General features: G+C 34.9%; 1 protein-coding gene across 16 annotated transcripts in view; it reads left to right on the top strand.

Moving 5' to 3' along the window:
• Positions 1–14,978, top strand: part of ADGRL2 (adhesion G protein-coupled receptor L2) — a 183,343-nt gene that overhangs the window by 142,784 nt on the left and 25,581 nt on the right. For 10 of the 16 annotated variants that reach the window (XM_040987332.1, XM_040987335.1, XM_040987333.1 and 7 more), the window contains 6 exons: positions 9–112; positions 1,002–1,187; positions 2,003–2,041; positions 4,810–4,993; positions 13,763–13,888; positions 14,128–14,333. In XM_040987332.1, coding sequence (XP_040843266.1) covers positions 9–112; positions 1,002–1,187; positions 2,003–2,041; positions 4,810–4,993; positions 13,763–13,888; positions 14,128–14,333 — 845 coding nt within the window. The remainder of the gene's footprint in view (positions 1–8; positions 113–1,001; positions 1,188–2,002; positions 2,042–4,809; positions 4,994–13,762; positions 13,889–14,127; positions 14,334–14,978) is intronic. The other 6 variants (XM_040987340.1, XM_040987348.1, XM_040987336.1 and 3 more) reach the window with 1 other exon arrangement.

The raw sequence follows: 14,978 nt of genomic DNA on the forward strand, positions 1-14,978 counted from the left end.
TGTTGTAGGAACTGCCTCGTATCTCTGCATGGTTTCTACTGGAACATGGAACCCTAAGGGCCCGGATCTTAGCAACTGTACCTCACACTGGGTAAATCAGCTGGCTCAGAAGGTTGGTTGGAACCCTTTTAATATGATACACATTGGCAAGTCAGGACTTTAACTTCTAACATAAATAATTTAGCTTTGTGTGTCAAACTGGCTCTCTTGCTCTTTGTTCTGTGTAAAAATATAAAATATATGCATAGTTTTGTCTGCAGACTATTTTTGAAAGTTACATATGTTTTGGGGTATGTTGTTTTTTTATGTTAAGCTTTATAATGAGTACATGCTTATTTAATTTCATTCATATTTAGTTTGTTTCTTTTGATGTTCATAAGACAAATAGCGCTTTGACCTAATAAATCAAGTATCATTAAGCTTGCAAGTAAATCCACAGAATGTAAGCAGATGTTTATAATGCATGCGATTATGATAGAATGAGTAAAAACAACATTAAAGGTATTAGGCATATATTTAAAATATATGTTCATTTCTAACACCATATAATTTTTATTGTAATGTTACACAGTGCTATTTTATTTTCTCCTGCTTCATTCACCTTCCTGAGATATAAACAGTGAATAATAACTCTCAGTGTCACACTGATTATGTCCTGATTTATATTCTGGATCGTTGGATTAAACAAGAGTTTTAAAAAACAATTGGAAATGGTTGCAGTGGAATGACAGAGCTGAATGAAAATTTTTATGAGGGATTTCTGTTTTTCTTTTTTCCCTTTTGTTTCTTGTAAGTGTCTGGTTAAGAATGCTTTTGTGTGTTGAGGATCTGAGAGTCTTTAATCTTCCAAGATGAAGAGAAAGTTATTGGTCTCAATTAGTTGCAGATTTTTGACGTATCCGCAAATATTTATTTTTCACCACAGCATAGTTACTTGGGGAGAACTAGAAGTTATAAACAGAGCAGACATTCTTACTGAGATCATGAAAATTGCATTTCAGATCAGGAGTGGGGAAAATGCTGCTAGTCTTGCCAATGAACTAGCTAAACATACCAAAGGGCCGGTGTTTGCTGGGGATGTGAGCTCTTCTGTGAGGCTGATGGAGCAGTTGGTGGACATCCTCGATGCACAGCTGCAGGAACTGAAGCCCAGTGAGAAGGACTCAGCTGGACGGAGTTATAACAAGGTGGGCACAACTCTTCTGTTAGTTTCAGTTGTCATTTTGTGCAGTGGTTCTTGATTTTTCTAGCAGTTGGCTGCCAAACTTTTACCCCCTGGACATAAACTTAGAAACAAACTTTCCAAGTGGTTCATTTCTCCTAGGAACAATTACATTTGAAAAAGGAACACTACCTCCCTCCACCCCCAACCCAAGAAAAAAAGGGAACATGATGTTAAATTAAAGCTGGTGGCAAATATTATCCCTCTGGTTATGGTCAGTTCTCTAGCTTTAAAATGCACCATGTGCACTTGGAGAGATTTTATACAACTGATGTGTTTAGTGTGCTAATATATGCAACTCTTACGGTTGCAGCAAAATTGTGACTCATGTGGGAATATTAAGTCACTGAAATACTCGTTTCAATGGCAGCTTTTGGGAGAACAAGTTTCCCTATGCAGACTGTTTTGTATTATGTGTCAGTAATTTTTTCTAGTAGAGTAAAAATTCGATGTTGCTTTTTACTACACTGTATGTGTATATATTTAAACACAGAATATGCTCCATAGGATTAAGATATGCACTGTGTTTTGAATCCCAGTGTACATTTTGTCTCTCTTTTGTCAACACATTTTGTATTCATGTGTTTAATAAAATACAGCGTAAAAGCTCCAAATCCACGGTGTGGCAATTAATGTAGACCCACAGACATTCAGTGGACTGCTTAGTGCAAAATAAAGTTTGAGCTCTGGAACACCAGCTTAATTTCTGAGGATTTCTTCTTTCCTCATTTTTAACAGAAAAAAATCTAACCTCTGATTTTCTTTCCTTTTACTTAAAAGCTCCAAAAACGAGAGAAGACATGCAGGGCTTACCTTAAGGTACCTCTCCCGTGCTGTCACCCTGCTTTGTCCCTTCTTCAGCTGCCTGCCACGCTTTATCATCTTGCTGCATGATCCAATGTATCTCAGTCTTTGATAATTATATAATGTGCCCCATATCAGCTGTACAAATGTTGGCTTTTCACAGGTATATTACTCTGAGTACACAAATAATTTCCTTTAATAATTTTTGCTGTTTTTCCATTCATCCAAAAGTACAAGAATTTTGATGAGATACACTCTGAATTGGAAAGTAATCCTGTATCTTTTTTGTTGTCATTTCTGTGGATTAAAAAAATAACTTGAGTGAAACAGCTATGATATATTCTTGGCAGTTTATCATATCAAAGACTGTATAGTCATAATGTATGTGCATGAAAAAGTCACTGCTTTCTTATCTTTGTGATGTATTCTTAAATAAAATAGGCTTTGTCCTGAAAACTTTAGGAGTCATTTCTAGAATCAGGATGATATGGGGATGGGTGATAGTGTGATATTGATTTCAGTGTGATAGTCTGATAATTTCAGTATCTATTCCATATTGATTTTTATCAGGCTAATAAGAGCACAGAGCCATTGTTTGGCTCAGATTCCTTCTGTCCTCTAGCCAGCTTCTCTGCTTTGTATATGTGAGTAAGTAGGAACTATGTTCAGGCTAACAGTGGACTTATGCCATGCCATGCCATGCCATGCTAGTTCTTTTTGATAGCTCAGAATACTAATATCCAATTGCATTTTGTTTTGTTCTATGAATTCCACAACTTCCTTTTAGGAGGATAGTTATTTTCTATAACCATATTTATAACCATGAACATGGTAAGTCAAACCTTGATACTGTGACTACAAATGACCTTTTGTAATTTCATCTTATACAGGATATTCAAAACCCGTTTTTACTGTATATTTTAGTTAGTAAGTCTAGAGGGGAGAAAACATCAGCATTCCGTTTGTTAGCTGTAGACATTCCTGGACCCACTGTAGGAAAAGGTAATGCATGGATGAGACATATCTTAGCCGATAATGTTCTAAAGGTCCTTTTTACCCTGCTTAATGGTAGCGGAGACATAACTGCTGAAATCTAAAAAATTTTTCAAACTTGAATGTTCTGCTCACCTTTAAGGTATTAGGTAATTTAGAAAATGTAGTAATTGGTGTGTTGCCCAGGACCTGTATCACTGTGGGAAAAGAATAGCTTGCTTTTCTCTTTGGCACGAAGACTGCTTCAGGAATATGATGAGGCTAATGATCAGTTTGATCCTACTAGATAAAATGGCAATAAATAAGGGGTGTTTCAAATTAATAATTCCATACCATCATTGATTTATGTGTACATGGAGCAAGTTTCAGCATGACCTTAATTTCTGACCAGTGTCATTTTCAGAATGTCTCAAAAGAGCTTCTCTGTTCAGATAAGACTAATAAAACTCCTTAAATTACGAATCGGAAGCTGACTTACACTATGCAAATGAAGCAAGTTCTCGCTTTGTGACAGAGGATTCATTTGTAACTTGGATGAGAGGCTCCAGCATGTATTTCTTGGTGACTAATGAATCTAGCCTCAGCAGACCAATTTCTGTTTTACTCTAGTTAATGGCTGCCACAGGATCAGTGTGAACATTTTGACTATTCCATCTCCCATTAGAGAGAGAGAGAAGCCTTTAACGCTACTTGGAACTATCTTCCACCTGCCAAGAAGGTGGTGGTAGCTCACAAGGCAGACAGAACGAGGATATTAAGATGGATTAAGCTAATTAATCTTTCTCTGACAGTAGACCCAAACAACTGTTTTCCCTGCGTATTTCAATATAGTATCAAACCAACAATTTTTTATTGTTGTCCTTTGTACAATGTGTTTTTTTTTAAATCTGGGTTTTCTTATGTTTCACAGCCATTTATGTGTGAGCTTAATGACACATTATGACTAGGTAAATGGAACAGAGTAAATAAACTTGTGGTTTCAGCTGTGCAAGGCATAATTTGTACATAACTACAATTATTTCCAGCCCAAAAACTAGCCTTCAATTGATTCACTGACTAAAATTCACTGTCATTTTACATGATAATGAATTGAACATGAATATTTACAACTTGGAAGTATTGGAGACTTCTCTTGTTCTGTTTTCATTGAGCTTTCACAAAAGGCTCTGAATATTTTGGTTGCTTTCTTGATTCCTTTGTAAGAACACCATTGTTTATTAAAGTATGTTCAAGTGTTTCGTAGCTGCACAGAGAATTGGAAGAATAGAGTGGCACTATGGATAATGTAAAGATTTTTCAATTTTTTTGGTTTAAAAATTAATAGCAAGTAGATAATGTTTGCAAGGCACAAGTTTGATTACTATTTTAGTCCTTATCTCCTTGACCCCCCCTTAAAACCTTCTGATTTGTTTTTCAAGTATAGTCTATTGCAGACACGTCAGTGATTTATAAAACGCTGAAGTCTAAATAGGATGACTTTAATAGTTATGAACACACATGTAGGTCATGCCCAAGGTCAAGAGCTGACACTGGTTGCATTATTTCTCTTCAAAAATGGAGGTATGATTAGATCATCAGAAACAAGCCACATTTCTGCATTTATTGTTTACAGTCAGATAGTGATCTGCTAATCAGCTAGAATTTAGGTTGACCAGCTATACCTTGTTTAGATGTGATGTCTTAAACAGGCATCATCATGACAAATATTACTGTTATCACAAGTCAGTAATTGAAAAATTACCTTGCTTGTAGAAGCAGTCAAAAGTAATGATATTTTCTGATGGATGCAGGCAATTGTTGACACGGTGGACAACCTTTTGAGACCAGAAGCTTTGGAATCATGGAAACATATGAATTCTTCTGAACAAGCACATACTGCAACCATGTTACTTGATACACTGGAAGAAGGAGCCTTTGTCCTGGCTGACAATCTCTTAGAACCAACAAGGGTCTCAATGCCCACAGAAAACATTGGTAAGTGCAGTCTGTTGTCGGCGTTCATTTGGATTTAGAAGGTAGATGTTTAGGAGAATGTTGATGCTTCCATTCCTCAACATCTTATTTACCAGTGTTAAATCTCTTTCTCGAAATTGTTTTTGTTCGTAAGCAAGATAAGTTGTTGATCCCACTTACTAAAATTAACATAAAAGTCAAAATCAACTGTGTGTCTTTATATTTTGGATTTGTGTGTATTTTCTTCCAGCTGAAAAAAATCATTATTTTTCTTTTCCAATTGAAAAATCATTAAAGAAGTATAAAAATGCTTAAATACCAGAATATGGATTTCTTAGGTAATGAAAGTGCTTACTGTGAAACTGTGGCAACTATTCTTCCAGTTTATCTAGTATATTCCTGCTGAATTTAAATTATTTTATGCAGTATATTTTTCCAGTGAAATATTTCAGTGCTCAGAACTTGAGCCAATAGCTCCACAGCTGCCTTCAAGTGGAGATGTGATCTAAGAACTGACTCCCGTAATACAGAATGTCCATGTTTCATTGATTGTCACATGACTGCAGAGTTTTGAGGTATAAGTTAGAATTGAAATGCTATTACTTGGGGGTAGGAATTTGCTTTTGAAGATATTTGAAGTACACTGTGTAGAATATGTGCTAGTGTTATGGGCTTAAACAGTTTAGAAATGTTGATTATTCTGTGACACTGAATTCAAACAGTTAAATAAAATTTTCATAGCATACATTTTTAAAAATTCTAAAGTAACACAGTCTAGTCCTTCAACAAAAGTAGTTCTTACCTACGTTAGTGCAGCAGATAGTAAATAAAGTCTTACTGTCTGGGATGCCATCTTATATCTGCATTATTCCTGTATCAATTTTCATATTTTTTAATGTAAAAAGCAAGGATTCCTAGAGAAAATGAGTGCAAGTAAAATTAAAACACCTGGATTTGAAGTAAAAACCTTTATTTTAAACAAGTGATTAAAAAAAGGCAGGAACTACTCTATTTAGAAATTCAAGTGTGCTTATTTAATCTGAGACTTAGGAATAAATGAAGTAAAATATTTTGGCTAGCATGATCTGGAGTATGTGTCAGGAGGATAATACATTCAACATAGACTTATAAGTGCAAAACAAGTAAAGCTTTCCATTTCTTTATGAAGCCTTAAAAAAAGATGTATTTACTGTTATTGGAAAGGCAGATTTACAGAGAGGAGAAACAGAGAAAGATCTTCCATCTGCTGATTTACTCCACAAATGGCTGCAGTGGCTGGACCTCAGCCAATCCAAAGTCAGGAGCCAGGAGTCTCTTCTGTGTCCCCCAAAGGTGTGCAGAGGCCAAAGCATGTGGGTCTTTCTCCCCTGCTTTCCCAGGCCATAAGCAGAGAGCTGGATGGGAAACAGGGCAGTCAAGTCATAAACCAGTACCCATATGGGATGCTGGTGCTTGGAGGTGGAGGGTTAAGCTGGCAGAGCCATCACACAGGCCCTTCGAAGCCTTTTCATTATTGGTGTATGGGGGCTCCTGAGATAGACCCGAGACAGTTCTTCCCGGATGTTTCCAGGGATGTACATGCATATGTGTGCCACGTGAGCACACCAGTGATATACTTGTAAGGGGAACAGCATGTGGATACGGTCACCTTAGAGGAAGGCTCATGGGACGCATGAATGCAAAAGGGGAAATGGAATTAGATGATGAGTATGCTTTGGTGCAAAGACTGTTTGAAATCCGTGCATAGATGTTTAAAACTCATGTAATAATGCATATTATGAAAAAACTGAATATATTTAAAAACATTTTAGGTCAAAATTAATTTTACTTTGAAATTCTATTACTTTTTAAGTATCTTTATATTATTTGAAGAGATCTATTGTGATCTCAGGTTTTTTCTTTTCCTAAACCTTTTGTAAGCTATTAAAAAACAAAACAAACAAAAACCTGAAGACTGCTTTTCCTTATACAAGGAAATGATATATGTGCTTAGCGTTATCCTAGCAGCCCTACATGTGTAAAACAAATTGTTACTACATGTCCAATGTATTCTTATCCTATTTCAAATCATGTTCAAAAATTAATGTCCATGTGTATATTTTTCCCTAATGTCTCTTTTAATCTTGAAGGTTTAATCATTTTATTGATTTTCCCCCAATTTTTTTAGTTAACAAACATGGTTGGGAGAGTGTTGTAAGATATAGTATATATTTTACTGACCTTTGTAATAATGTCTGGAATTCACCTATTCTGTTGGCTCATCAGGAACTGTCCACGTGAAGCTCAATTTAATGTAGTTTTGGCTTTTAAATCAAATAAGTAATTTTGTCAGGAAAAATATATATGATTTCACCATGAGGAAACATTCAGTTTTTTCTTAGTGCTTGTATTCTGCTTTTCAAACATGAGGACTAAAATAGCTTAACATTCCTTTATACTGTTACTCTGCAGTTCTTATCTAAATTTAGGGGATGGCCACAGTATCTTTTAATTATTAAAACAATTTGATTTTTCTCCTTAGCGATTTTTTAGTTTAACTTCATAGCATGATTTACCGTTGTACTGCATGACCCCATCAAATATGTTATCATGATATCTGGTTGTGGCATTTTTAAAATCTGCGGGGCAGATAGGTGGTTGTTGAGACGCACACCAGAGTAGTTGTATTTGAATTCCGGCTCAGCCCTGGGATTCTAGCTCCCTCTGCTAGCAGACAGCAGGTCTTGGCATGGTGGGAGGCATGCGTTGAGTCCTGCTTCCTGGACTTGGCCTGGCCTAGCCTTGACTGTTGTGCAGCTGAAGAATGAAGCAGTGGATCGAAACTACCTCTCCATCTCTCTACCCCTCTTACATCGCCCCGTCTATCTTTGAAATAAGTAACACTAAAGAAATTATAAATCAACCTTCAGATGCAATTGACATGTAATAAGAGCACTAGTTTTTGGTGTAACATTTGATGATTTTGACATACACTTTCTGGTAGTCATCAGCGTGGTCATCCTTCTGTTCCCTCCCATGGGGGCGTCGTACTTCTTTATCCCCTGCGGCAGGCGAATGCTTCCTGTCACTGCCGTTTTGCTTTCTCTAGACTTTCAACTGAATGGAATCATATCGTATGTATTTTTTGGCCTTGCTTCTTTCACGCAGAGGAATTAATTTGGAGATTTAATTTTTTAGATGAGATTGTGGTAGACCTTCATTTTTTTTTTTTAATTACTGTGTTTTATTCCATTTTAAGGGGCAGCATGCCTCAGTTTATCCGGCTACTCACTTCATAGATGTATTCTCTTAACTATTTATTCTCAGTGGCTTTATTATATTTTCAGTAGCAATGTGTAATTGCTGTGCATTCTCACCACTGTTTAGTCTTGGTACTCCTTAATTTTTGGAATTTTTGTGGTCTGTAGTGGTTATTTCATTGTAAGTTTGCTTTTACATTTCACTAAGTTCTAATTAAAAACATTTTGCTGTTAGTTTTATCACTTTTATTCCACTTGTGTATCTCCCTCCCCACCAAGATCTATTTATTTGGAGTTACAAGGAGAAAAAGAGACAAAGAGACCTTCTATCTGCTGATTCATTCCCCACATGTCCAAAACACCCAAGGCTTGGCTAAGCTGAAGCCTGCTGCCTGTAACTCTGAGTCTCCCACATGTGTGATAGGGGCCCAAGTACTTGGCCCATCCTTTTCTGCATTCCTAGGCACATTATCGAACAATTCGATCAGAAGTAGAGCATGCGGGAATGAAAGTAGCATTCATGTAATATATGGGCGTTGCAGGCTGTGGCTTAACCCAGTGTGCCGCAGTGGCAACTCCTGGGAATTTGTGTATCTTTATATGAAGCCCTGGCATTTTTCACCCATTTTATTTCCCTAGTTAAGAAAGGAGAAATTTTAAATATTGAGTAAAAACTGCCATTTTTAGTCAGATCAACATCTGACTAATCCTGTTTCCTTCATTCTTCTCATTTATTAATTAAAGCAAATCATAACTTTCAGTAGCTGTTGTTTAGAACATCGCATGTATCCTATTCACTTCAAAAAGAGAACCCACAAGACTTTGTTCCAATTGCAACACAGACTGCGTTCATGTAGTCTATCTGATTAATGTATCAGTTGAATATCTTTCATTAAAACTCACTTGTTCCATCATCGTCTCTCTAAATAATCTTTTCATTTTTGATGAAAAGGTGATATGGATTTGTTGTATAAATTTTTTCTATTTTCTGGATTTTAGCGTATTTCCACCACAAGTGTCCCTTTTGTATCTAGAAACTTGCTTAGGCATTTTTTTTTTTCCAGGAACATCATGTTGCATCTTGCCACAAGACACATGATGTTTTCTTATCTTTCTTTGTGTCTTAAATGTCACCCCTGATCCATCCATTGTAAATTTCCTATCATGTATTTCCCTAATGGACTTAGCAATGGGCATGAATGTAGCCTTCACTTTAGGCTAAATTATATTGCAATGACAAGAAAAAAGCAGTTGAGGACAACCCAAAGCCTTGGGACCCTCTACCCGCGTGGGAGACCTGGAAGGAGCTCCTGGCTCTTACCTTCAGATCAGCTCAGCTCCAGCCATTGCAGCCCCTTGGGGAGTGAATCATTGGACAGAAAATCTTCCTCTCTGTCTGTCCTCCTCTGTCTTTCCAATAAAAATAAACAAATAAATCTTTAAAAAAAGAACAGAAATCCATGGAAAGTTTACACAATTAGCTGTGTGAGGCTCCACATAGCTGTGTTATATTTCCTTCAGAAATATAGATATGTAATATAAGGCATGTAACATTAACCGTATGAGAAGTGTGATATCCTGCACAGTAATCACCCAAATAGACCACTTTTTTTTTTTTTAACTGTATTCAACTAAATGTTTCTGGAAAATGTAATCACAAATTCTGTGAAAGTCCCCTGGGTTCCCTTATTCCTGATCAGAATAATAAGAGTGTATAAGTATCGTGCTTAAGTAATTTCTTTGAGGTTTATTTATTTTGTTGTTCTATAGGCCTGTACATTTAAAGCCTTACATATATCTGATGTTAATGGTTTCACACTCTAAAGTGTGATTATATAATTTTGCTTACTGTAATGTTTTTGTACATGTTGACATGCACATTTCTAGTTTTGTTTGCTTTTAGAACACACTCATATATTTAACTATTCTACGTAAAGACATTTTAGCAGCTTCTACTTTTTGCTGATGTAAGGAAAAGTCCTGTGGGTGTTTTTGTTTCTTGTGTTCCCTGATAAATATATGATGCACACTTTTTTTTTTTTTTAGTGACAAGCCATGCTCATTTTCAACTTTACCAAATAATGCCAATTAGCGCTCTCCCTTTTGCCAATTTACATTTTTGCTAGTAATCTGTGCCAATTCTTTATTACTGAAACAGTTTCTATTAATCCTGTAGGTTTTATGGATCATGTTATTGTTTCAATTTTCAGTTCCCCTGATTACTAAATACTGATTGATTCTTTTCAATGCATTTATTAGGTATTTAAATTTTTAAGTTGTGCTGTGCATTTTTTTTGTAGTATCTAGTTAAAGAAATGTTTATCTTTGGCTTCATAAATAACAAAATTTTCTTTTTTGAATTTATAAGTATCTAAACTTTCTTTCTAGAGAACAAATTTCGCATTTTTGTCTTTAATCCACTTGGAATTTATTTTTGATTAGATAGTATAATGTGAGGCAGACAATAAATTTCTTTTCTTATGAATAAACAGGTTTTTTTAAGTGTTTTCCACAGTTTATAAATTATTTTATACCTGTTATATAGGGTATCTGTCCTGATTTATGAGGTTCCTGTCATATTGTCAATTTTGTGTACATATTGGCGCTATCATTTACTGATTTTGCTGTTTTTCAGATTTGTTGAGCCTTCAGTTCCTTACAGAATTGCCTTTACTCCTCTTAGCTACGATTGTTTGATATGGGTTTTAAAATCAGTATGTCAAGTTCCTTGCATAGAATAATCTTGCTGGAATTTTTATTAGAATTAAACTGAGTTTGTAAATTAGTTTGGAAAGAAGTGCCAGCTTGATCTGTTGAGTTCTACCAAAGAAGAGTTTTATATAAATCTCTGTTTGCTCTTAGATCTTATAACAAAGTTCCATATTTGTCTTATACTTCTTAAAAATTAATTTTGTTCAAATTAGTAGTGGTTTCTTTTTAAATTACCTGTTTTCATTGTTCTATTGCTTGGTACACAGTAGCACAGTTGATTTTGCTTGATGGCAGCCTTGCTAGATTCTTAGTTCTGACATTTTTCTGTGGAGTCCCTGATGATTATTAGGCAGTTAGTGACATTTACTGTGAATAACGTAACAGTTTTTTTCCCTTGAGGTCTTCATATCTTGTATTTCATTTTTAAAAAGTATTATATACAAACTAGTTTGTTTATTACAATGCTTAATAAAACTTGCTTGATATGGAATCATTCTGATATTCAAAGGAGTGACTCTAGAGTGTCTATCATTGTTTGCTATAAGCTATAATTGAAGAATCTTTATTTGGTAAGAAAGTTTTATTTGGTCAACAATTTTCCTTTTATTTGTATTATTTTATAAGGAGTTTTATGTTTAATGTGTAAAGGTAATACCTCTTGTTATTGAATTACTTGGTGAATTAATATTAATACATTTTCTAGTGCTGAATTTTGAATGCCTCTTTGACTTAAGCATAATTTGTTCAGTATTTGACATATATATTTTTCTTTAAAGGTTTTCTGCATAATTTTAATGAATATTCTGTAATTTCTGTCTTGTGTGCTATGATATACAATGTACAAGTCTTCTCATTAATAAGGATGCATTCTATTTTCTGAAACAAAATTACAAATCTTGCTTAAAATTCAATATATATATTTAGTTACCACTCATCTTTGTTTCTTGCTTAAAAGCTGTTGAGATTTTAAATTTTGTTTTATTTTATTTTTCCAAGAAGGTTCATTTTTTCCCAATTTCTATATTGTTATACGTGTACAGGTATGCGATTATTACATTGTCCCATCACTCAAAAATATCCACTATGCTCTGTTGACAAGCTTTTTTTTTCTAAAACTCAAATGAAATATAATTTACTTACTACGAACATCTTTTTAAAATTATTTTAAATGCAGAGAGATGAACAGGGAACTTCCCGTCTGTGTATTCAAACCCCCCACTTTCAGCAGCGCTTAGGACTCGGGCCCTAAGTCAGAACCCCAACCGAGGTGCCTCACGTGGGTAGAGAACACCCAGTCATTTGTGGCATCAGTCTTGCCATTCAGGGTCCACATTAGCAGTTAGGCAGAAATCACCAGGCAGTAGCCAAATTGTATCTAAGCCACATGCTATAACACAGAGTGAAGACACAGCGAAACTAGTGCCTTAACCACCCCTGAACATGACTTTTAGACTTGATGAGTAAGCATCTGTTGAATGAAATTTGTTCTTGTATATTTGTATTTGAGATGTTCCATGAAAACTCAGAGTCTTACACTCTTCTGTCTTGAGAGATGAATGATGATAATCCCTTTCAGTGTGAGGAAGAGACAGTTATTAATTACTAAACATTTTGTCACTTTACCTGTACAGGGAGGAAGAATAATGACCAAATATGGGATATGATAGAATTATTGCTTAATCTTTCCAAGGATGAATCCACAAAATATTACTGAGTAAAGCTCAGAGAAACATAGGGAACATGTTTTTTGAATTGTTGTTAAGAATGTTTGTTACCTTTACAATTCTACCAGTTTTTCATAGAATTACCATATAATCAGTAAAATTGCATCTTGTAATTATTAATATAACTTGTGTAAGAAACGCTTTATATTCTTTTAAATTTTAAGTGAAAAAATTGCATAATACAGTTTTCAATTACTGTAAATAATAAACACTGTGTTTTGTGTAATTACTATTAATTCCATTTTTGAAACAAATTTAAGCATTGCCCTTATGGATCAGGTAAATGTCTTACTGTTTTCCTTAAAATGTTTTTCAGTTTTCTTTGTGGTTTAGATTTTTTAATTGCATATTGGCAGACAAATATTTTCTGTAACATTTTTTCTTTTAAAAAGTTGAGTATCTTAGTTACACTGAAGCACTAACACAGTTGTGTCACACAGTGTATAAATAAATAAGCTTAACTCTCTTCCTGTGAAACTTGATTTCAAAAAGGGTGGCTGACCTGATCTTGGCTTTGAGATCTTGTTTTGCCCAACCTGAGCATGTAAGATTATTGGTTAAGAATTAAGTTTTAATTTTGTGACAGCTCTTTTTCTATGAATATACTATGCTGATCTTTTAGAGATCAGGAAAAAAAATCTGTTAGTGTAAACCTGGTTAATAATTTATGTATGAACATGTAAATCTGGAGAAATAGAATGAATATACTCAGACTGTTCACATTCGTACTTCCTACTTCATTCAAATGTTGCTTAACACAAGTGACCAGAAAGGATCAATTTGAAATATTTCAGTTTAATTTTGTGATTTAAATAAAACCTTGAAAATTGGCGCTGAATAAATTTAAACATTGTCCTTACTCATAAATGTGAAAGTTGGGACTTATTTCTGTTATCCTTCATCCAGAACTAACAAGAAAATGGTAACATTATTTCGTCAATATTTTTTTAGCAAAAATAAGATGTAAACCCTCTTGAAATAATTTAGATTTTTATTCTCAATTTTTGGGAGCCTTCCTGCATATTGCTTGCACATGTTTACCAACTCCCCTTGCTTCTTGATTTTTAAAAATTGCTTCTTTTTCTTCCTTCTCCTTTCCCCTTTGTCTCCTCCAGTTCTGGAAGTTGCAGTACTCAGTACTGAAGGACAGGTCCAAGACTTTAAATTTCCTCTGGGCATCAAAGGTGCAGGCAGCTCAATTCAGCTCTCTGCAAATACTGTCAAACAGAACAGCAGGAACGGTAAGATGCAACAGCCTTTTAAAACTAAGAAAATGTCTACTGCTAGTGCTAAATGTATTCATTCCAAAATACTAATTTGACATCTGGAGTGACCAAAACAGCTTAACATTTAAAGCAGATTACATTTTCTCATTAAATTTAACGAAGTATAGAGTACAGGGGATTTTTTAAAATTTCATTCTTATTTTAATGTATCTTACGCATAAGCACATTTCTTATATCACTATTGTACCTTCTAGGACTTGCAAAACTGGTGTTCATCATTTATCGGAGTCTGGGACAGTTCCTTAGTACAGAAAATGCGACCATAAAACTGGGCGCTGACTTTATTGGCCGAAATAGCACAATTGCAGTGAATTCGCACGTGATTTCAGTTTCAATCAATAAAGAGTCCAGCCGAGTATTCCTGACTGATCCTGTGCTTTTTACCCTGCCGCACATTGATGTAAGTTAATGTATGCTAATGAAGTAGTGGAAGGTTATAAAACTAGAGAGGAAGGAAAGCAAAACTGACATGCTGAGGATGGTGACCGAGAGGAAAGAAAGAAAAGACCTTTTCATTTGAATTTTAAATGTTGCACTAGGTCAGAGACACAAGTTTATTTAAGTCTGTGAACATAAAATTAAATGAGCCTGGTTCAGTGATTATTAGAACTTAAGTGTATTCTTAATGAAAGCTAATTCAGTAATCAACAGGAAAATGTAAATGACTCTAATTTGTTTTTGAATGAAAATTAACTCTTACCTTAGCTGCAGGATAGCTGAGTATTAACTCTTGTTGGAACTCTGCCTTTTTTACTGTGCAAATCAACTTATTTTAGAGTGGCTTTACTGATCATACTGGCACAATCGACATCAAGTAGTAATGTTGTTAAAAAAAAAAAACGAGAGATTGTAATTCCCATGCTGTGCCTTAAACTGCAAATTGCTACTTAGATAACTCAACTACACTGTGGGAAGATTGCACAGTTCTGGGTGTCCGAGTGGATAAGCACCCACAGATAACTAAGTGGAAGCGAAAAATGACAAAGAAGTTTAAATTTGTACTCGGATCTCCCGTTGATCCACTTCTAAGTGGGCCCTGTGTTGT

Source organism: Ochotona curzoniae, unplaced genomic scaffold (assembly GCF_017591425.1).
Source record: "Ochotona curzoniae isolate NIBS_2020 unplaced genomic scaffold, NIBS_Ocur_1.0 contig_4612, whole genome shotgun sequence".
Classification (NCBI taxonomy): Eukaryota; Metazoa; Chordata; class Mammalia; order Lagomorpha; family Ochotonidae; genus Ochotona; species Ochotona curzoniae.